General features: G+C 43.1%; 2 protein-coding genes across 2 annotated transcripts in view; one reads left to right on the forward strand and one right to left on the reverse strand.

The window, feature by feature from the left end:
* The window catches only part of ccnb3 (cyclin B3), an 87,405-nt gene extending 64,307 nt beyond the window's left edge, over positions 1–23,098 (reverse strand). The window contains exon 1 of the mRNA XM_078412423.1: positions 22,937–23,098. The gene's annotated coding sequence lies outside the window, so the exon portion shown is untranslated. The remainder of the gene's footprint in view (positions 1–22,936) is intronic.
* On the forward strand, positions 12,574–27,894 carry tnfsf10l (TNF superfamily member 10, like). The gene is made up of 5 exons (XM_078412424.1): positions 12,574–12,845; positions 20,582–20,737; positions 22,449–22,485; positions 22,568–22,678; positions 26,510–27,894. The coding sequence occupies exons 1-5, from the start codon at positions 12,660–12,662 to the stop codon at positions 26,959–26,961; spliced, it is 942 nt and encodes a 313-aa protein (XP_078268550.1). The 5' UTR covers positions 12,574–12,659; the 3' UTR covers positions 26,962–27,894.
* Positions 27,895–27,988: the final 94 nt, after the last annotated feature.

Genomic DNA, 27,988 nt, shown 5'->3' on the forward strand with positions numbered 1-27,988 from the left:
ATCCTGTGCTTTGCAGCCAAAACAGGAAATCTTCTCCACTCACTGGTTTGTAAACAGTACAATTGAATTTCCCAGTGCGACATGCAGGAAGATAGATTCCAAAACATACCCACAAAACACTGTTAATAATCTCTGTGCTAATGTAGTTCAGTATTAGGCCTGCTCTATCTGCCCTTACATTTATATCTGGAAAAGTTCCCCTTTCCCCCTGGTTCTATCTTGAATGTCCCTATACATTCTATCCTCATCCACCACTCAGCATTTTGGGAGAACAGCATAAAAGCATGTGAAAAGTCTCACCTATCTAACACAGGGCAACTGAGCAATGCTGTAGCAACATTTGTTTATTATTGGCCCTTTCAGCACTAACATAAATATTGCACAGTGGCGCATCTGGTAGAGCTGTTGCCTCATAGTGCCAAAGAGCTGGGTTCGATTTTGTATCTCATGTTCTATCTTTGTGGAGTCTGCATGTTCTCCCTATGATTGCATAGGTTTCCTCATGGGTCTTCTGGTTTCCTCCCACATTCCAAAGAGGTGAGGATCTGTAGGATGATTGACTTTGGAAATTTGCCCCTACTGTGCAAGGTGTGGATGGGAAGGTGGGATAACATAGAACGAGCCGCAGTGGTCGGTGACTCCATCGTCCGAGGGACGGACAGAAGATTCTGTGGCAGCAGGAGGGACTTGAGGATGGTCTGTTGCCTCCCTGGTGCCAGGGTTCAACACATCACAGACCGGCTTCAGAAAATCCTAGTGAGGGAAGGCGATCAACCTGAAGTCGTTGTGCACGTGGGCACGAATGACGTCGGGTGGAAGAGGAAGGAGGTGCTACAGCGGGAGTTTAGAGAGTTGGGAAAAACACTGAGAAGTAGGACGTCGAAGGTGGTTATCTCTGGCATGCTACCGGTACCTCGTGCTGGTGAGGCCAGGAACAGAGAGATAGAGGGTATGAATTTATGGCTGAGGGGCTGGTGCAGAGAGCAGGGATTTCGATTTCTGGACCACTGGGATCTCTTCTGGGCTAGGGGTGACTTGTACAAAAGGGACGGGTTACATCTTAACAGCAGGGGGACAAACATTCTGGCAGGCAGGTTTGCTAGTGTGACACCGGTGGCTTTAAACTAAGTAGTGGGGGGGAGGGGTTAACAAATTGTGAATATGAAGATGAGGTAAAAGGGAATACAGGAGATATTGCAAAAGACTCTCGGAAGAATGGGAACAGAAGTTCTAGAGGGGAAAAGAAATTAAGGGCAGGGACAATTGTGACCGATGTGAGAGAGGAGGTAAATACAGAAGTTAAAGTGTTGTACTTAAATGCGCGTAGTATAAAAAATAAAGTGGATGAGCTTGAGGCTCAGTTAGTCATGGGCAAGTATGATGTTGTAGGGATCACTGAGACATGGCTACAAGAGGACCAGGGCTGGGAACTGAATATTCAGGGGTACACAACGTATAGAAAAGACAGACAGGTGGACAGAGGGGGTGGGGTTGCTCTGATGGTAAGGAATGATATTCATTCCCTTGCAAGGGGTGACATAGAATCAGGAGATGTTGAATCAGTATGGATAGAAATGAGAAATTGTAAGGGTAAAAAGACCCTAATGGGAGTTATCTATAGGCCCCCAAACAGTAGCCTCGACATAGGGTGCAAGTTGAATCAGGAGATAAAATTGGCGTGTCAAAAATGTAATGCTACAGTGGTTATGGGAGATTTCAACATGCAGGTAGACTGGGAAAATCAGGTTGGAAATGGACCCCAGGAAAGAGAGTTTGTAGAGTGCCTTCGAGATGGATTCTTAGAACAGCTTGTACTGGAGCCTACCAGGGAGAAGGCAATTCTGGATTTAGTGTTGTGTAATGATCCTGATCTGATAAGGGGACTAGAGGTAAAAGAGCCATTAGGAGGCAGTGATCACAACATGATAAGTTTTACTCTGCAAATGGAAAGTCAGAAGGGAAAATCGGAAGTGTCGGTATTACAGTATAGCAAAGGGGATTACAGAGGCATGAGGCAGGAGCTGGCCAAAATTGACTGGAAGGAGGTCCTAGCAGGGAAGATGGTAGAACAGCAATGGCAGGTATTCCTGGGAATAATGCAGAGGTTGCAGGATCAATTTATTCCAAAGAGGCGGAAAGACTCTAAGGGGAGTAAGAGACACCTGTGGCTGACAAGGGAAGTCAGGGACAGCATAAAAATTAAGGAGAGGAAGTATAACATAGCAAAGAAGAGTGGGAAGACAGAGGATTGGGACTCTTTTAAAGAGCAACAAAAGTTAACTAAAAAGGCAATACGGGGAGAAAAGATGAGGTACGAGGGTAAACTAGCCAATAATATAAAGGAGGATAGCAAAAGTTTTTTTAGGTATGTGAAGAGGAAAAAAATAGTCAAGGCAAATGTGGGTCCCTTGAAGACAGAAGCAGGGGAATTTATTATGGGGAACAAAGAAATGGCAGACGAGTTAAACCGTTACTTTGGATCTGTCTTCACTGAGGAAGATACACACAATCTCCCAAATGTTCTAGGGGCCGGAGAACCTAGGGTGATCGAGGAACTGAAGGAAATCCACATTAGGCAGGAAATGGTTTTGGGTAGACTGATGGGACTGAAGGCTGATAAATCCCCAGGGCCTGATGGTCTGCATCCCAGGGTACTTAAGGAGGTGGCTCTAGAAATAGTGGAAGCATTGGAGATCATATTTCAATGTTCTATAGATTCAGGATCAGTTCCTGTGGATTGGAGGATAGCAAATGTTATCCCACTTTTTAAGAAAGGAGGGAGAGAGAAAACGGGTAATTATAGACCAGTTAGTCTGACATCAGTGGTGGGGAAGATGCTGGAGTCAATTATAAAAGACGAAATTGCTGAGCATTTGGATAGCAGTAACAGGATCATTCCGAGTCAGCATGGATTTACGAAGGGGAAATCATGCTTGACAAATCTACTGGAATTTTTTGAGGATGTAACTAGGAAAATTGACAGGGGAGAGTCAGTGGATGTGGTGTACCTCGACTTTCAGAAAGCCTTCGACAAGGTCCCACATAGGAGATTAGTGGGCAAAATTAGGGCACATGGTATTGGGGGTAGGGTACTGACATGGATAGAAAATTGGTTGACAGAGAAAGCAAAGAGTGGGGATAAATGGGTCCCTTTCGGAATGGCAGGCAGTGACCAGTGGGGTACCGCAAGGTTCGGTACTGGGACCCCAGCTATTTACGATATACATTAATGACTTAGACGAAGGGATTAAAAGTACCATTAGCAAATTTGCAGATGATACTAAGCTGGGGGGTAGTGTGAATTGTGAGGAAGATGCAATAAGGCTGCAGGGTGACTTGGACAGGTTGTGTGAGTGGGCGGATACATGGCAGATGCAGTTTAATGTAGATAAGTGTGAGGTTATTCACTTTGGAAGTAAGAATAGAAAGGCAGATTATTATCTGAATGGTGTCAAGTTAGGAGGAGGGGGAGTTCAACGAGATCTGGGTGTCCTAGTGCATCAGTCAATGAAAGGAAGCATGCAGGTACAGCAGGCAGTGAAGAAAGCCAATGGAATGTTGGCCTTCATAACAAGAGGAGTTGAGTATAGGAGCAAAGAGATCCTTCTACAGTTGTACCGGGCCCTGGTGAGACCGCACCTGGAGTACTGTGTGCAGTTTTGGTCTCCAAATTTGAGGAAGGATATTCTTGCTATGGAGGGCGTGCAGCGTAGGTTCACTAGGTTAATTCCCGGAATGGCGGGACTGTCGTATGTTGAAAGGCTGGAGCGATTGGGCTTGTATACACTGGAATTTAGAAGGATGAGGGGGGATCTTATTGAAACATATAAGATAATTAGGGGATTGGACACATTAGAGGCAGGAAACATGTTCCCAATGTTGGGGGAGTCCAGAACAAGGGGCCACAGTTTAAGAATAAGGGGTAGGCCATTTAGAACGGAGATGAGGAAGAACTTTTTCAGTCAGAGAGTGGTGAAGGTGTGGAATTCTCTGCCTCAGAAGGCAGTGGAGGCCAGTTCGTTGGATGCTTTCAAGAGAGAGCTGGATAGAGCTCTTAAGGATAGCGGAGTGAGGGGGTATGGGGAGAAGGCAGGAACGGGGTACTGATTGAGAGTGATCAGCCATGATCGCATTGAATGGCGGTGCTGGCTCGAAGGGCTGAATGGCCTACTCCTGCACCTATTGTCTATAACGAATGTGAATGGGTCATCCATGGTTGGCATGGACTTGGTGAGCTGAATGGCCTGTTTCCATGTTGTATCTCTAAACTAAATTAAACTGAACCCATTGTAATCCCTTCCTTTTTTACTCAGTCGTGGTTATGTCTCGAAGGAACAACACTTCACATTTCGCTTGGGCACCTTTCCCCCAGCCGCTTGAATATTGACTTCTCTAACTTCAAGTAACCCTTGCTTTCCCTCTCTCTCCATTCCTCCCCCTTCCCAGCTCTCTGACCAATCAAGGTAAAGATGCTTTTATAGCATCATACGGCAAGAAACTTGCCCTTTGGCCCACTCCATCCGTTGTAACTATCAAGTAGCCATCTCTACTAACTCCATTTAACCGCACAGTTTTATATAAACAAAAATATTAATGCAATTATTAGGAGATCTGCAATAAAGACTGAGCTGAGAGATTCATTATTGGTTGACAATGGATGATAATATGCTTCAAGTTAGGAAGCAGAGGGTGGTGGTGGAAGGTTGTTTTTCAGACTGGAGGACTATGACTAATGGTGTGCCTCAGGAATCGGTTGCTGTTATCATCTGGGTCAATGATTTGGACAAGAATGTACAAGGCACAATTAGTAAGTTTGCAGATAAGACTAAAATAGATTGTATTATAGGCAGTGAAAATAGTTATCAAGAATTACAGCAGAATCTTGATCGGCTGGGCATGGGCGGAGGAATGACTAATGGTGGTGAACGTGTGGTGCATTTTGGAAAATTGAACCAGGGCAGAACCTTCACGGTGAATGGTAGGGCCCTTAGGAGTGTTGTAGAACAGGGGGATCTAAGAGCGTAAGTCCATAGTTCCCTGAAAGTGGCATCGCAGGTAGATGGGGTGGTGAAGAAGGCTTTTGGCATGATGGCCATCATCAGTCAAAGAAATCAGTATAGAAATTGGGATGTTATGTATTGATGAGGTCACACTTGCTGTATTGTGTTGATTGGATTACCCTGCTATGGGAAAGATGCCATGAAGCTGAAAAGGATCCAGAGAAGATTTACGAGGATCTTGCCTAGTCTCTGGGGCCTGAGAGGGAGAGGATGAGCAGGCTAGGACTTTATTTCTTGGAGTGCAGAAGGCTGATGGGTGATCTTATAGAGGTGTATAAAATCATGAAGGGAATAGATAGAGTGAATGTGTGGAGTCTTTTACCCAGAGTTGGAGAAACAAGAACTAGAGGGCATAGGTTTACAGCAAGATGGGAAAGTTGTAATGCGAACATAAGGGGCAACTTCTTCACACCAAAGTTGGTGGATATATGGTACAAGCTGCCAGAGGGGGTAGTTGAGGCAGGTACAATAATAACATTTAAAAGACATTTGGACAGGTGCATCGATAAGAAAGGTTTAGAGGGATATGCACTAAATGTGGGGAAAATGGGACTAGCTTAGATGGAACATCTTGGATGGCATGGGAGAGTTGGGCTGAAGGCCTGTTTCTGTGCTGTACGTCGATATGATCTAATTGTTCAATTATGAGCATAATGGATCTTTATGAACGGGCCATTGATCTGGGGATAGCAGTTCCATTCCAACCATGGCAGCCAAGGAATTTGAACTCCATGTAATTTAATAAATGAATTAGGGTCTGAAGAAGGGTCCCAACCTGAAATGTCACCTATCCATGTCCAAAGATGCTGACTGACTTGCTGAGTTACTCCAGCACTTTGTGTTGTAAGCGAGATTCCAGCATCTGCAGTTCCTTAAATCTAATTTTTAAAAAGCTGAATTTTGTTTAAAAATGAAATAAAACAACCAAATTTCATAAATATTTATTGCATGTCAAGGAAGGAGATTGCCAGCCATAGCTGGTCTGGCCTATGCCTGACCCACCAGAATTACCTCCGGTTCATGGCAATTAGAGAGAGGCAGTAAGTGCGGCATTGTCAGCAATGTATACTTTACATCAACAAATAAAAATGACATAAACAAAAACTGCAATTACCTGAAGAATGTGTTGAGGTAATGGAACTGGATTAGTACTCCAGTCACTCAAATCTAGAAAGTACAAGTTAAAACTCCAGTTGTGTTCAAGAATTTCAATTCAGTTTTTAAGAGATCTGAAAACAAACATAACATTGAAGCTTCAATAACCTGTCAATTCCTAGCTCCCCATCCGGAAAGAGAACTTGTTATTTTTACTACTTAATTTCTTCCTAAAATCCATGACACAGAAGGAAGCTATATGGCCCATCACTTCTCTGCTAGTGAACAAAGAGTTCCCCAGTCCAATACACCTTCCCAATGCAAAACTAATCCGGTGCACTTCAAGAAATCATTGACTGTGACCAGGTTTCTGCCTCCATTGCTTTTTCAAACAGCATGTTCCAAATATTTACCAAAGAAAGACACAAAATGCCAGTGTAACTCAGCAGGTCAGGCAGAATCTCTGGAGAACATTGATAGGTATTGTAGATTAATACTTCACAAACTCTTAAAGCGTACAACATCTTTTAATGATAGCACAGCGTATTACATACATCTTCAAGCACTGGCTACGTTCCTCTACTGAACTGTACCCAGGAAGGGAAGGCGTTATGATTGATGTTAACTAGGCGGGGTTAATGGTACTGAGGTAACTATGTTATTGGTTGCATATAAACCATCTACATCCTTCCCCCTAGAAAATTAAACAGATTGTTGTCACAACAACAGAATTAATAACAGAATTAAGCAAAATCGCCATAGCGCACAGGTGGCTTACTAATCCGGCCCGAGCGCGTACGAATGTCTCCCCCTCCCCCCGAAAGAGCAGAAGAAACCGGAGGACACGAGGCAGCAGGGGAACCAGGGAAGGGAGTTGCGGTGGTAGAACCGGGAGAGTGGGAACCGGCAACAGTGGACCCGCGCAGAGGGGAACCGGGCGCGCGATATGGGGACCGAGGCATACAAGGAACGCTGGCCGGGACGGCAGCCGGCTGCTGGTATGAGAGCGGCGGGGCATAGGGTCCCGGGGGCTGCGGCTTTGGCTCATTAACCGCAAGCAGGTGTTGTCGGCTTCTTCGGTAGATGGTGCCCTCATGGTCCACCAGGTACGAACGAGGTGAGTCGGCCACCCCAACCACGGTGGCCAGACGGGAGTGACCGCCGGCGGTCTGCAACCGAACAACCTGTCCAGGCAAAAGAGGATCGAGTGGTCTGCACGACCGATCGTGGGAACGCCGCTGGCTGTCATGCTTCTCTTGAATACGCCTCTGCACGGAGGCAGGCTCCAGCACCCGAGGTTGCAGCTGGCGCTGGGCAATCGGGATAGTAGATCTGGTATTCCTTGACATCAGACGCTGAGCAGGTGACCCCATGGCCGGATCCCTGGAAACATTCCTGAGGTTTAGGAGATCCAAGTACAAATCAGTGTTGGAAAGTCTCGCCTGTTCCATCAGATGCTTGGCGCTGCGGACGGCCCGTTCTGCAAGTCCGTTGCTCTGTGGGTACTCAGGGCTGCTGGTGAAATGCACAAAATTCCACTTGTCCGCAAAACTTTTGAATTCTCGGCTGGTAAACTGCCTGCCGTTGTCAGTCTGCAGCCTGACAGGGGACCCAAAAGTGGAGAAGTGTTTCCGCAGCTTTCGGATCACCATCTCCGACGTGAGGGATGTCAGTAAATCCACCTCGAACCAGTTTGAGTATGAGTCGACCAGGACAAGGTAGTGGTTACCACGCCACTCGAAGATGTCAGCAGCCAACGAGGACCAGGCCAAGGCAGGGGCAGGCTGTTGCAGCAGGGGCTGTCGCTGCTGGTGTGGAGCAAGACTGTTGCACGTGGAGCAGGCAGAAACTCGGTCTCGGATATATTTGGCCATTCCGGGCCAGTAGAATTGGCACTGAGCGTGGGCGAGTGTTGCATCGACCCCAGGGTGTCCGCTATGGGCTGCGCAATAGTAAGAGTCAAACAGGGAGGACGGGACCACAACTTTATGTCCCTTGACGATGACGCCATTCTGGAGCACCAATTCGTCGCGGACCAGGAAGAAAGGCTGTGTTTCAGATGGCGCAGCGGAGCGCTTTGTTGGCCACCCTGCTTTAATCACAGTGGCAAGCCGCTGCAAAACTGGATCGGCAGCGGTGTGCTCGGCCAACACCTGTAGCTGCTTGGTGGGAATGAAATTAACGCCCAGTACAAGCAAGTCCTCTGTTTCGTAGGGGTGGCGATCACAGGAGGTCCGCGGGGCGCGCGATAGGGTGTCCGCAATGTGCATCTCGGTGCCCTTCTTGTAGATGATGTCGAATTCGAAACGCTGGAGCTGTAGCATCATACGCTGCAGCCTGGCGGGGGCAGCGTGAATTGGCTTGTTTAGGATGGTCACCAGTGGCTGGTGGTCGGTTTCGACCGTAAATCTGCTGCCGAACAGGAAATCTCTGAACTTGGAGCAGGCGAACACCACCGCGAGCAGCTCTTTCTCGATCTGAGCGTACCGCTGCTCGGTGTCCGTCATGGTGCGGGAGGCATAGGAGACAGGATGTAACGATCCATCGACAGACTGAAGGCAAGCCGCACCCAGACCGAACTTGGAAGCGTCACAGGTGACGGTGATGGGGCGACGTACATCGAAGTACCGCAACGTCGGGGTGTCAATCAATTTCGACTTGAGGCAGTCAAAGGCCTGCTGGTGATGTTGGAGCCAGGCCCAGGCAATATCCTTTTTTGTCAATTGCCGCAGGGGAGCACTCAGCTCACTGAGGTTTTGTATAAACTTCCCCAGGTAGTTCACCATGCCTAAGAATCGTTGTAGACCTGGCACGTCGGTGGGGGCTGCCATCTCGGAGATGGCAGCTGCCTTCAAGGGGTCGGGTTTTAGTCCGTTAGAGGTGAAGACGTGTCCCACATACGTGACTTCTGGGACGCGGAACCGGCATTTCTTGGGATTCAGCTTCAGATTGACCTTCCGCGCCCGATCCAGGATGCTGCGGAGGTTCAGGTCGTGCTCCGCAATGTCTTTCCCATAAACCAGGATATCATCCACGATGATGGCACATGTCAGCATCAAAGACAAGCTGCGCGGGCTTTCTGCAAGAGGACGCCATGGTCAGAGAGATTAAGCACAAAAAGGCACAAATCAAAAAAAAGAAATAAAACCCGACAGACAGGAGACGCAAGTGTCTTCCACTTCTGACACCATGTAGATTAATACTTCACAAACTCTTAAAGCGTACAACATCTTTTAATGATAGCACAGCGTATTACATACATCTTCAAGCACTGGCTACGTTCCTCTACTGAACTGTACCCAGGAAGGGAAGGCGTTATGATTGATGTTAACTAGGCGGGGTTAATGGTACTGAGGTAACTATGTTATTGGTTGCATATAAACCATCTACAGGTATCTTATATAATCTATCAATTTTCTCCAAAGATGCCGCTTTGCCCACTGGGTTACTTCAGCATGTTGTGTCTTTCTTTGGTACAAACCAGCATCTGCAGTTCCTTGTTTTTATATTCCAGATATTTACCACTTTGTTGGGGAAAACCATTTCTATAACCATGGCTATAATTTTCCAGTTTTGGCAACTAAACTTTGTTAACTCTTAACTGTCTGGCCATCTCCGTGCAATCACAACTTTCCCGTAACGTGGCAACCATAATTGTATGTCTTATTTAAGCCGTGGGTTATTGCACATTACTTCCTTGCTCTCATTTTCTTTGGTGCATCTGATAAAGGGAGGTTTCTCGTCTGTCCTTTTAAATTACTTCTTGAAGAATGTTTGGATTTTATCTTGCCTTTTGAACATTCGCCAATCTTAGCTGGTTCTGGGGGTTTCTTTTAAAGCCTCGCATTTGAGTTAAACTGCCACAGGTGGAAAATAAGTGATGAAATGCCCTTTGAAAGAAGTTTGCGATCCTTGCTTAACTATCTGAAATATTGAAGTCTTGGATAAACTATCTGCTCGCAGGCAATTTCCCATTAGCAGACAATTTCCTCCCGATATCGAAAAATTCTATGCTTTGTTAAAGGCCGATTTGAATACCACCGTTTTATCATTGGAGAGGTGAAAAACAGTGGGTGCCGACAGTTACACTGCCCTCCATAATGTTTGGGACAAAGACCCATCGTTTATTTATTTGTCTCTGTAGTCCACAATTTGAGATTTGTAATAGAAAAAATCACATGTGGTCAAAGTGCACATTGTCAGATTTTAATAAAGGCCATTTTGATACATTTTGGTTACACCATGTAGAAATTACAGTAGTGTTTATACATAGTCCCCCCCATTTCAGGGGACCATAATGTTTGGGACACATGGCTTCACAGGTTTTTGTAATTGCTCAGGTGCGTTTGATTGCAGGGATAAGAGAGCTCTCAGCACCTAGTCTTTCCTCCAGTCTTTCCATCACCTTTGGAAACTATTATTGCTGTTTATCAACATGAGACCAAAGTTGTGCCAATGAAAGTCAAAGAAGCTATTATGAGACTGAGAAACACGAATAAAACTGTTAGAGACATCAGCCAAACCTTAGGCTTACCAAAATCAACTGTTTGGAACATCATTAAGAAGTGGTGAGCTTACTAATCGCAAAGGGGCTGGCAGGCCAAGGAAGACCTCCACAGCTGATGACAAAGAAAAATCCCGAAACACCTGTCCAACCGATCAGAAACACTCTTCAGGAGTCAGGTGCGGATTTGTCAATGACCACTGTCCGCAGACTTCATGAACAGAAATACAGAGGCTACACTGCAAAACGCAAACCACTGGTTAGCCGCAAAAGTAGGATGGCCAGGTTACAGTTTGCAAAGAAGTACTTAAAAGAGCAACCACAGTTCTGGAAAAAAGGTCTTGTGGACAGATGAGATGAAGATTAACTTATATCAGAGTGATGGCAAGAGAAAAGTATGGAGGAGAGAAGGAACTGCTCAAGATCCAAAGCATACCACCTCATCTGTGAAACACAGTGGTGGGGGTGTTATGGCCTGGGAATATATGGCTGCTGAAGGTACTGTCGTGGTTACCAGTGTTCGAAATGAAGCAGATGACACGGAGAATTCTTCAAGAAGTTAAAAGCCTTTATTTGCAAACAACGGCTGGAACAATCAGGATGTCAACCATCTGACTGCCCACTTAGTACACCGGGCAGCCTATTTTTATAGGATTATTCTAAACCTTATCTCCTTTGCATTACCTCATACCCACACTCCTTTCTTCAGTCCTTCATTTCTTTGTAGTACCCATTTGTCCCGCCACCATTAAATCCCTTTTAGTAATATATCCTTATCTCAATGCTCACATCCCTTCATACTTCGCCTCCCTTATTTCCTGCTAGTCCATCCCTCACATCCATCCATCACCCCAAGGCCTATGTTTTTCCTTATCTCTTCTCTTGCCACCATTAAATCCTACTCATTGGTGAATGTCTGCATCTCTTCACTATTCTGCCACCCTTATCATCTAGGCTAAAGCAAAGGTAAAGGCTAAAGCAAAGGAGTGTTATGTTACAGAGACGTGTCAAGGGTAAGGAATGTCTAGAGCGCCTTAATTAGTTACAGAGAGGCGCCTAATGCCTAAGTAGTTACAAACCTTAAACAACAATGTATAAAATAATACCGTAACAATGTCTAATGTATAAAATAATATCATGTATAAAATAATATCGTATTATCTCCCATAGTACTGGCTCATTTACCTTCATTGATGATACAACTGCTGATGGCAGTAGCATAATTAATTCTGAAGTGAATCCTATCTGCTCAAGTTCAAACAAATGCCTCAAAACTCATTGGCCGGCGGTTTATTCTACAGCAAGACAATGATTCCAAACATATTGCTAAAGCAACAGGTTTTCAAAGCTAAAAAATGGTCAATTCTTTGGTGGCCAAGTCAATCACCCGATCTGAACCCAATTGAGCATGCCATTTATATGCTGAAGAGAAAACTGAAGGGGACTAGCCCTGAAAACAAGCATAACCTAAAGATGGCTGCAATACAGGTCTGGCAGATCATCACCAGAGAAGACACCCAGCAACTGGTGATGTCCATGAATTGCAGACTTCAAGCAGTCATTGCATGCAAAGGATATGCAACAAAATACTAAACATGACTACTTTCATTTACATGACATTGCTGTGTCCCAAACATTATGGTGCCCTGAAATGGGGGGGGGGGGGACTATGTATAAACACTGCTGTAATTCCTACATGATGAAACCAAAATGTATAAAAATGGCCTTTATTAAAATCTGACAATGTGCACTTTAACCACATGTGATTTTTTTCTATTGCAAATCTCAAATTGTGGAGTACAGAGGCAAATAAACAAACGGTGGTTCTTTGTCCCAAACATTATGGAGGGCACTGTATATTGGCTCGGTTTAACAGCAGTGATTTTCAACAGCCGGGAGCGGGCGGTGAACTTGTTCCTCCTGCTTAGACCCTCCCACAACAACTCGCGGAAGATTTTTCGTCAGACAGATAACTCGCGTTTACTAATCAGTGGGATGCGATGGCCGGACAGTACTCTCGATCGTGTAGCTCAGAGTCTGCGGCTCCGATGTTCTCGCCGACCCCACCGACCCCCGTCAAATCCAAGCTGATTCTGGGCGTAGTGATCGGCGGCGTTGCGTTGCTTATGGTGCAAGTTTGTACGACTGCGGGATTGTTTATATATTTCACAAGAGAAATCTCAAAGGTAAACTCTGCTGCATGGATAAATCAATCTGCAGAACGAATCGGTTGATGTTAACAAGTATTTTTATTTCCTAGAGAGTCTGGGCTAAATTGGATTTGGGAAGTAATCGCAACAAAAAAAAACCCCTCTGTCTTTCGAGATGCAACAGAAAGGGAAATGGCATGTGACAGAAACTAACTGCAAAACCGCTGTGGTTTTTACTGGTTAGGTCACCATCTGTGTGTTTTATATAATTGGCGGATATTTGCAAAAGAAGTTTTAAACTCCAGCACTTTGTGTAAAACTTAGTTCATGTCGGCTGAAGGAGCCAAAATACGAATTCTGGTAATGGGCAAACATTAAAGTGAGATGAAAGCGAAAATGAAACACACTAGTGTGCCGAGCCTGCAAAACGTTGATGAGTTGAAAGCCCACCGTGTGCGGAGGTGCTTGTGTTGAAATGCGTTTGCAATCCAGGTGCACCCAGACAGGTTTCGGAAGGAATTCAAACAATCTTCCCCAGTCAACCCCCACCCACCCTCGCCCCCCTCACACTCCACACCCGTACGGGCATTTTAAAACCACAATTCGTTTGATGGATAAATATTAAAGGGGGGAGTGTGCAAGTTTACAAACTTTCACTCGGGAAAGGGAGAAGAGTGAAATGGTAACATTTGCGGTTACAGGTGCAGTGATTTGTTTTGACTCAATAAGTGGTGTTTGCAAACAAAACACTTTAAACGTTGTTCCAGGGAGGCGTGCTGCTTTAATTTCTGAAAGCGCACCTACCATATGCCAGCAGAAGAGCTTCAGTGCAGATTTAATTCGACCTACTTTTGGTCACCATGGATATTTAATACAGAGCCGGAGGCTAGAAACAAGCCCGCGCCATCCGTTGTATTTATTGGGAGCAACAACTTGGCAGCGATGCAACCACGGAGAAAGCCTGGTGGTGCAGAGGTCTTGGAACTACAAGTGTAATATCCGCCAGAGTAGAAACATCTTTAGCGTTTATGTCACTTAGTTTGTTAGACTAGGACTGAGTGTGGAGAGACGCACTGGACATCACAGAAGGGTAGATGCTGGGAATCTGAAATAAAAACAGAAAACGGTGGAAAAACTTAGTATAGATTCAAAAAGCTGGAGTAACTCAGTGGGTCAGACAGCATCTCTGCAGAAAAGCAATAGGTGACGTTTCGGGTCGAGACCCTTCTTCAGGCTCCTAGTAGTTAGCAAATGTGGAAGGTGAAACAGCTACCATTTTGGGTACAGGGACCATCATCAGTAATGAGAAAAAAACAAGTTTAGTCTGGGCGATTGGGATGGTGGAGGTGGGTAGGAGATGGAACAAAATGGACAGATGGATCAATGACGAGCGCATACACCTTCAGTCCGCAAGAGTGACCATGAGCTGCTACTTTAATTGACCACCTCATTCCCACTCTGACCTCTCCGTCTGTATCCTCCATTGTCGCAACAAGGCCCAAATGCATGTTTGAGGATCAACAGCGTGACTCATGACAGGGCATGCAGGACTCTGTCGAATTCTCTAAACATGAGATAACTCGCTCTTTCTTTATGTGAACTGACCACTTTTACCTGTCATTCTCGTTTTTTTTGTAGTCAGACTAAATAACATTGCACAGATAAAGAAGTTTAATTTTAACTCTCCCATTATTTTACCATAGCATAGAAATTCCCTTCACTCCATCTACCATTCTCCCCACCTTCTCTGCTAAACTAACTTGAATCTCTTTTTCTCAATTCCGATAAAGCGTTCTGGATGTGACATATTAACAGTTTCGCTTTCCACAGATACTAACTGATCTGCTGAGCTTTTCCATCATTTGCGAACTACTAGCCGCGATCCAGATGGGTTGCTGAGAAAGCGGCAGCCGAAGAGAAAGAGCAGAAATACCCATTTTGATCCCCAGATTGCACTAGGTTAAAACGTGATCGCAACACGAATGCTAGTAAAAGTATTCAGCCCAAGAAGGAGGAAATCCAACAGAAATTCCACTCTTTGTGACTCCTAAAAACAAATGGTATAGAAATAGTTTTAATGGTCAGACTAAACACAGGCTGGTCTGCCACATAGTGTGAAAACAGGCCACCAGCATTCGAATATTGCAATTATAGACTGAGTACACACACCAGGTGTTTGAACATATCCTCAATGTCACAGTGCACAGAGCAGAAAACAGAAAGTAGGACAAAGATACACTTGTTGTAGTTTGTCGCTCATTTAACAATGACAGCAAAATATCACCATCCTCTGACGGAATTTGAGGAAGGGCATTCTTGCTATTGAGGGAGCGCAGCATAGGTTCACCAGGTTAATTCCCGGGATGGCGGGACTGTCATATGATGAAAGAATGGAGCGACTGGGCTTGTATTCACTGGAAGTTAGAAGGATGAGAGGGGATCTTATAGAAACATATACAATTATTAAGGGATTGGACACGCCAGATGCAGGAGACATGTTTCCGATGTTGGGGGAGTCCAGAACCAGGGGCCACAGTTTTAAGAATAAGGGGTAGGCCATTTAGAACTGAGATGCGGAAAAACCTTTTTACACAGAGAGTTGTGAATTTGTGGAATTCTCTGCCTGAGAAGGCAGTGGAGGTCGATCCACTTGATGCATTCAAAAGAGAGTCAGCCATGATCACATTGAATGGCGGTGCTGGCTCGAAGGGCCGAATGGCCTACTCCTGCACCTATTGTCTCTGTATCTATGGAATATGGCCCACCAATAAACAGTTCTCTCTGTGTGTAAGTGTTAACCTTTCACCCCGGACAACATTATTGCGGAATGTAATAATAGTGTCGTGTCACAACAACTACTTGATCTGATCAGTGTGGAAGGAGACTGCCCTAACAAGCATTTTATTTCTCAGTTTACTTCCGGTATTGGCACTTGCTGGGACTTGTCATTTAGCTGATTACAAGTCTGTATGGACTATCAACCTGCTTGAATATTAGAAACAAATCATTGATTCTGCTCCAGATTCAATGCAGGGAATTTTAGTGAGATATTGATGGGGGGGGGGGGGGGGGGGTGTGAAACCATTGGAAACAGAGTAAAATGGATTAATTCTTGTTATGTAACCTGTTCAGTGCCACCCCCGAGCATAGTTGGGTCATGACCAACAGTGAAAATAAAACTTGGCAGTGAACAGGTTAAAGACAACAGTAACATCAACAATCATATCCTTATTGCTACCTCTGGGATCTGTTAACTCATAAATAGACAATAGACAATGGATGCAGGAGTAGGCCATTCGGCCCTTCGAGCCAGCACCACCATTCAATGTGATCATAGAAACATAGAAAATAGGTGCAGGAGTAGGCCTTTCGGCCCTTCGAGCCTGCACCGCCATTCAGTATCCTGTACCTGCCTTCTCTCCATACCCCCTGATCCCTTTAGCCACAAGGGCCACATCTAACTCCCTCTTAAATATAGCCAATGAACTGGCGTCAACTACCCTCTGTGGCAGAGAATTCCACAGATTCACCACTCTGTGTGAAAAAAAACTTTCTCATCTCGGTCCTAAAAGACTTCCCCCTTATCCTTAAACTGTGACCCCTTGTTCTGGAATGATCATGGCTGATCATTCTCAAGTAGACAACAAACTGAAATGTTGTAGTTTACTTTGCTACACACACTATGTGGTGCATTTCTTCACCAATCCTTTCATTTCCAGCTTTATTTAATAATCATTTCTAAACTGCTTTAACTACACTTGTCATTTAATAAATTAGAGGTGCTTGCATGTATAAAGCACCGTTCCTGTCCCTTTCAAAACACTCCAAAAAGCTTTACAACCAGTGAATAACTTATAAAGTGCAGTTATTGGAAGAAGCATAGCAACTAATTTGTACACAAGAAACTGAAGAAGGAACAATGTGACATTAAGATTCCCTGTCCTGATACTATTGACTAAGGATCACAAGGAATTAACTTCTGTGCTCTTCAAATTACTGTCATTCAGTGTTATACTTCTTTCTATGTGATATACCTTACTTGAACAGCACTACACATTTTCAGTGTTGTGTGCACACAAATATTGGCGTAAATTGCAAGTGTTTAAGTCCCTGGTGTGAAACTGGATACTTCTGAGGATCAACAACTGAGCCCTGAGTAACAATAATTGAATCAAGATAAACTATTGGCTTGCACATGTTAAAGTCACATTTTTGCTCAGTTAGACATTAGCTTTAAAACAATGACATATTGCAATTAACTATCTTCACAGCAATCAATTAAGATGCTGATTAAATGGTTAACAGCCACTACTAAACCAGTTTTGCCTGAACAGATGAAATCAGAAATCTTATTCCAGCACAGAGGCATTAGAAGAATGTTGAATCGATAACATGGTACAGTCTTAGACAATAGACAATAGGTACAGGAGTAGGCCATTTGGCCCTTTGAGCCAGCACCACCATTCAATGTGATCATGGCTGATCATTCTCAATCAGTACCCCGTTCCTGCCTTCTCCCCATATCCCCTGACTCCGCTATCCTTAAGAGCTCTATCTTGCTCTCTCTTGAATGCATTCAGAGAATTGGCCTCCACTGCCTTCTGAGGCAGCGAATTCCACAGATTTACAACTCTCTGACTGAAAAAGTTTTTCCTCATCTCCATTCTAAATGGCCTACCCCTTATTCTTAAATTGTGGCCCCTGGTTCTGGACTCCCCCAACATTGGGAACATGTTTCCTGCCTCTAACGTGTCCAACCCCTTAATAATCTTATATGTTTCGATAAGATCCCCTCTCATCCTTCTAAATTCCAGTGTATACAAGCTTAGTCGCTCCAGTCTTTCAACATACGACAGTCCCGCCATTCCGAGAATTAACCTAGTAAACTTACGCTGCACGCCCTCAATAGCAAGAATATCCTTCCTCAAATTTGGAGACCAAAACTGCACACAGTCTTGGTAAAGATTAAAAAATCTGTAGTGCACTACTACAGTACTACTTTTCAGAGAACAAAGTAATTTGACAATGAGCTTGAGGTAGCGCTATCCAACTAGAAAGCAAAAAGCAATGGGCGCTGAAAATCTGAAAGAAAAAAAATACTGGAATACTCACCCGGCAGACGGCAGTTATGGACCAAGGAATAGAAATGACATTTCAGGTCAATGATCTTTCATCAAATTAATCACAAAACATTGACTGTATATTTGTTTCTACATCTGCTACTTGATCCACTGACTCTTCCAGAGTTAGTTGATTTTGTTCCCGACAGCCCCAAGCTCTCCTCCCTCCAAAAGTCATTGAGTTATAGACCACAGAAACAAGCCCTGAGGCCCTGCACAGACTCCTGTCCCACCAAACCTTTCCTGCCCATGTATTTATTTGAAAGTCTTTTCAATGTTGTAATTGTACCCAACACCACCACTTCCTCTGGCAGCTCATTCCATATTTGCACCATCCTCTGTGTGATAAACTTAAAATCTTTCCCCTCTCAACTTGAACCTCTGTTCTCTAGTTCTCAAATGCCCTACCCTGGTAAAAAGACTGCGACTATCCATGCTCCTCACGATTTTATGTACCTCAAAAAGATCACCCCATAGTCTCCAGAGAAAAATGACCCAGCTTATCCAGTAACAACTCAGGCCATCCAGTCTGTGTCAATTTGTGTTCTCCTTCCCAGTTTCTAACCTGTTACCTAATGTGCTTAGGCTTTTAAGGTATCTTATTTTACATACAAAAGGTAAATATAAATGTTATAAAACTATCATTTTAAGAATCTGCTAGACTTTAAAAAAAATTCTGAGCTACGATATTAAAGAGATTGTGGTAGAAAAGCCCAATGGAGGTAGTGAAGGTCAACATGCATCAGATTGGTAGAACACTGATAACTATTTGTCCTCGTATGTTGAGCTTATGAATGATTCCTATTCATGTTAATAATTTGCAAGTAAGAGTAACAACATCAAAACCCTGCTGAAGACATCAAACCAAGAATGCAGGAGTGTAGAAAGTTTACTGGAAGGGGATACTGGTAGCAGATGACAGATGAAGGAAGGTGAATACAGAGTCGTCACCTGGGGCAAAAAGTCGAAGATAATTCCTGAACAGCAAGACTCTTACCAGAGCGATGGAATGGAGAATTAGGGTTGTAGCTACAGGATAATTAATGAAAACATGAGGCATTGAGCATGTAATGCAGGATCATTTTGCAGCAAAGTACTGTTTTTTGGAAAAGACTTAAAAACAAAAAAAGTTTCATGTACAAATGAAAATAAGTTACGAAAACAAAATTCCGATGGGTGTGTTCAGAGAAGCTGATCTATTTCTTACATAATCAGTGCTTCAATTGTTGTGAGGAGGTTTGCTTTAAAACGTGTTGAGCATAGGTTCAAGTCTTTTTCTACAATGGAGAGAAATCTTCCAGGAATTTTCAGCATTGATTAATCTTTAACATATCATCATAAATCATGGATTCAATCAGTCTATCATCTCCTCCCCTGGTTCCACCCATCACCTACCAGTCCCTCCACACAGCTACATCTTGACAATCTTTCCTGTTCACTTTCAATTTTGACACGGGGTCTTGACCCAAAACTTCAACTAAAACTTTTTTAACTCAATAGACGCTGATTGTCCCACTGAGTTCTTTCAGCATTGCGTTTTAGTGCTAGATTCCAGCAGTCCCTTTTGTCTTTTTTTTTCTTCTCCTCTCCCTGTTCTCCTGCCTCAGACTGGCATTTCAGAGTGAGCAGATTTATTGTAGGGCTTGGGATATTTTTCTAACCATTCAGAACATTAACAGACTAATTTCCTATGCTCAATTATTTGCTAAAAAAGCCAGGATTTAGCAGGGAAAGCTTACTGAAAGTAAGCATGCAGGTACAGCAGGCAGTGAAGAAAGCTAATGGCATGTTGGCCTTCATGAGGAGTTGAGTATAGAAGCAAAGAGGTCCTTCTGCAGTTGTACAGGGCCCTAGTGAGACCACATCTGGAGTACTGTGTGCAGTTTTGGTCTCCAAATTTGAGGAAGGACATTCTTGCTATTGAGGGCGTGCAGCGTAGGTTCACTAGGTTAATTCCCGGAATGGCGGGACTGTCATATGTTGAAAGACTGGAGCAACTGGACTTATATACACTGGAATTTAGAAGATGAGAGGGGATCTTATTGAAACATATAAGATTATTAAGGGATTGGGAACACTAGAGGCAGGAAACATGTTCCCGATGTTGGGGGAGTCCAGAACCAGGGGCCACAATTTAAGAATAAGGGGTAGGCCATTTAGAACAGAGATGAGGAAAAACTTTTTCACTCAGAGAGTTGTAAATCTGTGGAATTCTCTGCCTCAGAAGGCAGTGGAGGCCAATTCTCTGGATGCTTTCAAGAGAGAGTTAAATAGAGCTCTTAATGATAGCGGAGTCAGGGGAAATGGGGAGAGGGCAGGAACAGGGTACTGATTGTGAATGATCAGCCATGATCGCATTGAACGGTTGTGCTGGCTCGAAGGGCCGAATGGCCTACTCCTGCACCTATTGTCTATTGAAATGGCCACTGCCATTTGTGAGATCTTGTTATACATAATGACTGCTGCAGTTTATTAATAATTGCACTTCAAAGTAATTCATTGTATGTGAGAGTATTGAAGTGCTTCAGGAGCAGCAATAATGCTACTGAGTAGTTGAGTAACTTCATTTCTAAGTCTGTAAAATTATAACTCATGAATGCCAATCTTTTCTACATCCAGCCTTACAAATTCCATGCTCTCTATTCTGTGTAGATAAAAAATCAGACAGCTTCCCAGGAATTATGGTGTCTGGCTAGTCCCGGCAAACTTCAACAACTAATCAGTAAGGAGACTGAAGACATAAATGGCCAGATCAGAGAAGATCCCTGTTGGATGCTGGCTAACAAAATTAAATTACTTGCAAACAAGGTAATTGAACAGACTACAATGTTAATTCTCTCCATTTTCTGTCATATTGTACTCCAGCTGCAATTTCTGCATCAATGTGTTGGCTCCATTTTCTTGAGGCTACAGAATCACCTAATGGAAATTTTAATTATTTTTAGTTTAGTCTAGAGGTAGAGCCCAGAAACAGGCCCTTTGGGCCACTGAGTCTGCACCGACCAGCGATCCCCGTACACTAGCAATATCCTACACACTAGGGACAATTTACAATTTTTACCAAAGCCATTTAAACTACAAACCTATACGTCTCTTGAATGTGGTAGAAAACCGGAGCAACCAGAGAAAACCCACGAGGACACAGGAAGAACATATAAATTCATACAGACAGCACCCGTAGTCAGGATCGCACCTGGGTCTCTGGTGCTGTAAGGCAGCAACTCTACCGCTGCGCCACCGTGCTGTCCATAATGATAGATCCAAAACTCTCCCCCTTACCTCCCCTCCTCTCCAATCCCTGACTTCAGAGGGATTGATCACATTAGATAAATACATCTTTGATAGTGGTCTGCTCGCATTCCCTGTCACCCCCCACATCCCTTCTGCCAGGAATGACCAACTATGCTTCTCCTGAGCCCACACTCATCTGGGTCAAATGCAGAGGGCCAATCTCACTGGCTTTAAGTGCCCAGGCCTCCAGAGGTGGAGTGCAGAGGTCCCACCCATGAAATGGTCCTGTAAAGGTTGCAAGGGATTTTATTTTTTTAAATCTTTAGTTAAATAACAGTTAAAGTAATTCAAATTCCATTAATAACTTTAAATATTATTAAAAATAAAAACAAAGTTGATTTTATACTTTTAATTAAGGGGCTTTGTTCCAAGTGCTAAATCCAAGAAGTTGCTCACTGGTAGCGCTGGAAAGTCTCAGCAAGACTGGCCTCCACCATTAGGCCCTCATGAGGAGGACAGTGGTAGTGAACCAATGTGCATATCTGCAGAACTTAAACATCTAACAGTGCCGTTGTTTAAATCTTACTGTTTGAACTTACTGTTGCTTATATCAATACATTGTGACCAGGTAGAAACCTAATTGATTCAAACAGGTAAGCAAAGCTCTTGGAGACAGGACTTTGAAGTTTAGATTTTACTTTACCTTAGACTTTAACAATACAGCATGGAAACAAAAAACCTGTATGTCTTTGGAGTAAGGGAGGAAACCAGAGCACCAGGAGAAAATGCATGCTGTCTCAGGGAGAATGTACAAACTCCATACAGACAGCACCCATAGCCAGGATCGAACCAGAGTCTCTGATGCTGTAAGGCAGCAACACTACGGCTGTGCCACTGTGCCGCCTTTGATAAGGAAAGTAATGTTTTAAATGTGCAGTTATTACGACCTATGGATAAAAGAACAAGCATCCAAATCTTGGCAAGATGCTTTCAATTTGAATATGGGTCTTTTGACTCATAGAACACCAAAAATATATAATTTGCTACTTAATATGTTCACTTGTGGTTTTTAAGTCTGAGATTGTTTGACTGAAAAATATCACACTACATTGCAAACTATTTCAATTGTCAGAAAAACAACAATTGATATGCTGGAGTGCTTTGTTGGGATTGTTGCATTAAGGGGGAGAGTTTTGAAATAACATGCACATATTATGAATGTTTACATTATATTTGAGCCGATTGCACAAATTTACTCTCACAATTTTCTTCCCAATAAATTGTTCAGGTAACAGAAACAGCTAGCAAGCAACGTATCAGTAAAGGTGAGCTTGTTTCACATCCTTACACATTGACGATCTCATCTCAACAAAGTTAGATAAATGACACAACTGTTTTCCTTTCCAGATATAATAAACAACTTACCTCCAGAGGTTTTCAAGTCTGCAGTGCAGTTGGATGACCAAACAACATACCGTCCCTCTGCTCATCTCACTGTACGGGCTGGCTCCCTACCTGGTTAGTGCAGCCCTCTTCATTGGATTAACTATACTTAATTTATTGGATTAGATTGGATTAACTAACTAATACAATTACTTTGTATTACAATTACTAATTAACTTTGACACAATACAAAAGCGTGGTCAGTTTGCTTGCCGCACATCACCTTGACTTGGAAATATGTCAGTGTTCTTTTATTCTTAGTGAATCCCCATCCAACAGCATCAAAGAAGTACCTAAATAATAAAATTGCAGTAATTCAAGAAAGTAGCTCACTTTTCAAGGGCGACGAAAGGTGGACAATTGATACTCATCTTCTCAAGCACTACTCACATTATAAAGCTAATAAATCAAAGTACTATTAAGATGTCAGAAAATACTAGTGAAGGGCAGCATTGTGATAAAATGCATTAAGGGATGCAATAGTATGATACTGCAATGATGGGTTATGAACGTATGAAATGAAATAGAGCTTTTAAAAAAACCCAGTTTTGCACAAATTATCCATGGGTTCTGTTAAACATCTTTCATTGGTTTGTTTCAGTGCAGCAATATAAAAAATTATGCAAAATCATCCACTCTCCCAGTAGCATAACGAATGCAGAGCTTAAGAGGAAACAACAAACAAGTTCCTACAAATGAAAATATGATTGCAAATATGGGAGTCACATCAGGAAAAGAAGAATTAACTGTTTAATTTGTTACATTAAAGCCAGGCTAAAGATACATATTTTGTAATGGCATTGTTAAATCAAATTCTTTACCTTCAGTCTGAATAATCACACGTGATACTGGATTAGCACATCAGATTTATTCCACCATGGGGTTCTTCCCGAGAAGATCTCCAGACACAACACTAGTGTCTGAAGAGACCTCAACTCAGGGGAGGGGAAGAACAACTTCTCCACCATTGTTTACTTTTTTATACAGAAAAAGAGAGGTGTGACAAAAAGAAATCAAGGACCAATTACACATCTAATACAATGACCAATTACACATCTAATACAATTTCCATAGTTACAGAGAAGACAAAATCATTGATACAGGTCACATGCTCAAAAACCAAACCATTAATATAAGTCACATGTATTTAGAGAAACGCATCAATTTACCTAGCGTGGATTCAAACTTCTCCTACTTTCACACGCACCCAAATAAGGAGTTGCTAATAAGAAAGAAACTTTCTTATCTCTATAGACGAGCAATCTCGCAGCTGCATGACCTTGCTTTACTGTTTCAATACACAGTACTCGCAGTCAGACAGAGTGGGAGAGGACAATAGCCCATCTCTTCTGTACACTCCTTATCACTCGTAAAGGGACAAACACATTCTGTTCCCAAGGATAACATTTCTGCCACAAGCATCCATCTTACTGCTTTCCACTAAAATAAGCATCCATTTTATATTAGCTAAAACAACAAAAGAAACCATCTTTACTACAACAAAATATAATATCTCTAATTGACTATACCAGCTAATAGCATAGATTCTCAGCATCAATAGTGTAAATTTGAGAATCTTTTATTTTGCAAACCTTTGGGGGCAACCTCCTTCCTCTCATTCTCATTTCATCTGATCCTAAAAAGACATGTAACATGTCTCTCATGCAGCTGTCCAAAGCAACTCTAACATCAGAAACTCATCAATACCCGACAGTGGGTTTAGCAACCTTTCCCCACCACATCCTCTTACAATGCATCAGCTGAGTGTCTATTTTGCTGGTCCAATGGCTGCTCTGTTGGCTCAATTTCCCAGAAGATCTTCTTATCATCTTTCACAACAAACATTGTGTGAGTGTGAAGTAACTACAGATGTGAAAAACAATTGACAAAGCTGAACTCCAGCTTTGATTATTGCACTTCACTCATCATTCAATGACGATCTTGGAATTATTCTCTTGTTCAATGTTAAGCAGAACTTCTAAATCTCCTTCACTGCGTTCTCCTCGCAACTCGTGCAGTCCTGCACAGCATAAAAGAAGATGATTTTTTTCCCTTGCCATTATTTTAATGATAGTTATTTCCTTTTTGGATTATTGCTTGAGCTAAAATATTACATTGAAGTAGGCCATTCAGCCCTTCGAGCCAGCATCGCCATTCAATATGATCACGGCTGATCATCCCGTTCCTGCTTTCTCCCCATATCCCTTGATTCCGTTCGCCCTAAGAGCTATATCCAACTCTATCTTGAATACATCCAGCGAATTGGCCTACACTGCCTTCTGTGGCAGAGAATTCCAGAAATTCACAACTCTCTGGGAGAAAATGTTTTTCCTCATCCCGGTCCTAAATGGCCTATCCCTTATTCTTAAACTATGACCCCTGGTTCTGGACTCCCCCAACATCGGGAATGTTTTTCCTGCCTCTAGCCTGTCCAATCCCTTAATAATTTTATATATTTCTATAAGATCCCCTCTCATCCTTCTAAATTCCAGTGAATATAAGTCCAGTCAATCTATTCTTTCATCATATGTCAGTCCCGCCATCCTGGGAATTAACCTACGCTGCACTCCCTCAGTAGCAAGAATGTCCTTCCACTAATTAGGAGACCAAAACTGACACAATACTCCAGGTGTGGTATCACCAAGGCCCTGTACAACTGCAGTAGGACCTCCTTGCTCCTTTACTCAAATCGTCTAGCAATGAAGGCCAACATGCCATTAGCTTTCTTCACTGCCTGTTGTACCTGCATTCTTACTTTCAGTGAGTGATGTACAAGGACACCCAAGTGTCGTTGCACTTCCCCTTTTCCTAATCCGACACCATTCAGATAATAATCTGCCTTCTTGTTCTTACCATCAAAGTGGATAACCTCACATTTATCCACATTATACTGCATCTGCCATGCTTCTGCCCACTCACCCAACCTATCCAAGTCACCCTGCAGCCTCATAGCATCCTCCTTGCAGCTCCCACTGCCACCCAGCTTTGTGTCATCCGCAAACTTGGAAATGTTACATTTAATTCCTACGTCTAAATTGTTAATATATATTGTAAATAACTGGGGTCCCAGTACTTAGCCTTGCGGCACCCCACTAGTTACTGCCTGCCATTCTGAAAAGGACCCGTTAATTCCTACTCTTTGCTTCCTGTCTGCCAACCAGTTCGCTATCCATGTCAATGCCCTACCCCCAATAATTTTGCTCTAATGTTGCCCACTAATCTCTCGTGTGGGACCTTGTCAAAGGCTTTTTGAAAGTCCAGATACACCACATTCACTGGCTCTCCCTTATTCCTTCTGCTTGTTACATCCTCAAAAAATTCCAGAAGATTAGTTAAGTATGATTTCCCCATCATAAATCCATGCTGACTTTGACCGATCCTGTCACTGCCTCCCAAATGCGCTGCTATTAAATCTTTAATAATCGACTCAAACATCTTCCCCACTACCGATGTCAGGCTAACTGGTCTACAATTCTGTTTTCTCTCTCCCTCCTTTCTTAAAAAGTGGGGTTATATTAGCTACCCTCCAATCCACAGGAACAGATCCAGAGTCTATAGAACATTGGAAAATGTTCACCAATGCATCCACGATTTCTAGGGCCACCTCCTTGAGTACTCTGGGATGCAGACCATCAGGCCCTGGGGATTTATCTGCTTTCAGTCCCAACAATTTACCTAACACCATTTCCTGACTAACGTGAATTTCCTTCGGTTCCTCCCTCACGCTAGATCCATGGTCCCCTAGTATTTCTGGGAGATTGGTTCTGTCTTCACTAAGGACGACACAAACAAAGTACTTGTTTAACTGGTCTGCTATTTCCTTGTTTCATTAAAATAAACTATGTTGGATTATAGAAAAAGCAAGAAATTGAAACTGCATCCTTCAAATTATTATTTCTTTGACAGGTTTACCCAACTTTCTAGACACATCATGCCGCCACATTGTGAAATGGGGTATTAGAGATGGGTTATCTTACATCCGCAACATGACAATCAACCACGGAAAATTGCAAGCCAGTCAAATGGGCAGATATTACATTTATTCCCAGACTTACTTCAGATATTCCCAGGATGCATCTGATCTTGAGGACCAACCTGCCAAACCTAATGAGCAACCACTTGTACAATGCATATACAAGATGTCTGCATCCTACCCATCGCCGATTCTCCTCATGAAAAGTGTGGGAACAAAATGTTGGGCCGCGAATGCAGAGTATGGTTTGAATTCCATCTACCAAGGAGGACTTTTTGCATTAGATGCTGATGATGAAATATTTGTAGCCGTCTCTGACAGAAAGTTGCTACATCAGAATAATGCGCAATCTAGCTATTTTGGATCCTTCAGACTAGATGTGTGAGATAGAATGAGTAGTAAGTAGTTTTATAAAGAGATACTGTATCAAACAATTACTATTCAATCAGTTTTATTGGCCTTACTCCTCCTAACATTTAGCTAGCTTTAGAATTGCCCAAAAGATTTTTACTTCATCAGTTGAATAAAACCTGTTAAATGCTATGCCTCAGCAGAGAAAGATGCTTGCTATCTACAGCACACAGCTGGTAGTTTTCAGTTGTAGCAATTAGAAAGCTGAATGAGCCTTCCGTCGCTTTTATGGAAAAGCCAAGACTCCTGATATGCGTCTGAACTATCACTCTTAAAAAAAACAAGCGTATATGGTGTGGTAAATTGGGATAATTCCCACTGCAAATGAGCCAGAGGTATTATCAGTTGATAGTAGGGAAAAAGGGAAACTCCCCATTGAGAATACAACATGGAGCAACGGTCCTTGGGATCGATGAGGCCGGACAGTGGCGCAGTGGGTAGAGCTGCTGCTTCACAGTGCCAGAGACCCGGGATTGACACTAACCTTGGGTGCTCTCTGTCTGGAGTTTACATGTTCTCCGTGACTGTGGGGGTTTCCTCCCACATCCCAAAGACATGCAGGTGTATAGGTTAATTGGTCACTGGAAATTGCCCCAAGTGCATAGGGAGTGGATGTGAAAGTGGGATAACATTGAGCTCATGTGAACCTGTGATTGATGGATGGCGTGGACTCAGTGGGCCGTAGGGAGTTTCCATGCTGTATCGCTAAACTCCTCTGAAGGTTCAAAACATACTTCAAAACATAGTTGCAACTGCTGGAAGATGAAAAGGATATGACTAAAAATAAGAGAATTGCACTATTAAAGATTTTTGACATAAATATGCCAAATTGCAGTAACTGTAGAGATAGCAACAGGAAGCTTTCCCTTCCAAACCTTTGTACATATGTATGCTACTATTAAAAAAAAAATCATTTACAGTGTCCAGCAACGATTTATTTATTTTCTCCATTCTGCTTGTTGGAACGCAGCACACTACAATGAGAGCCAAATATTGTACTT

This window comes from Rhinoraja longicauda, chromosome 15 (assembly GCF_053455715.1).
Source record: "Rhinoraja longicauda isolate Sanriku21f chromosome 15, sRhiLon1.1, whole genome shotgun sequence".
Taxonomy (NCBI): Eukaryota; Metazoa; Chordata; class Chondrichthyes; order Rajiformes; family Arhynchobatidae; genus Rhinoraja; species Rhinoraja longicauda.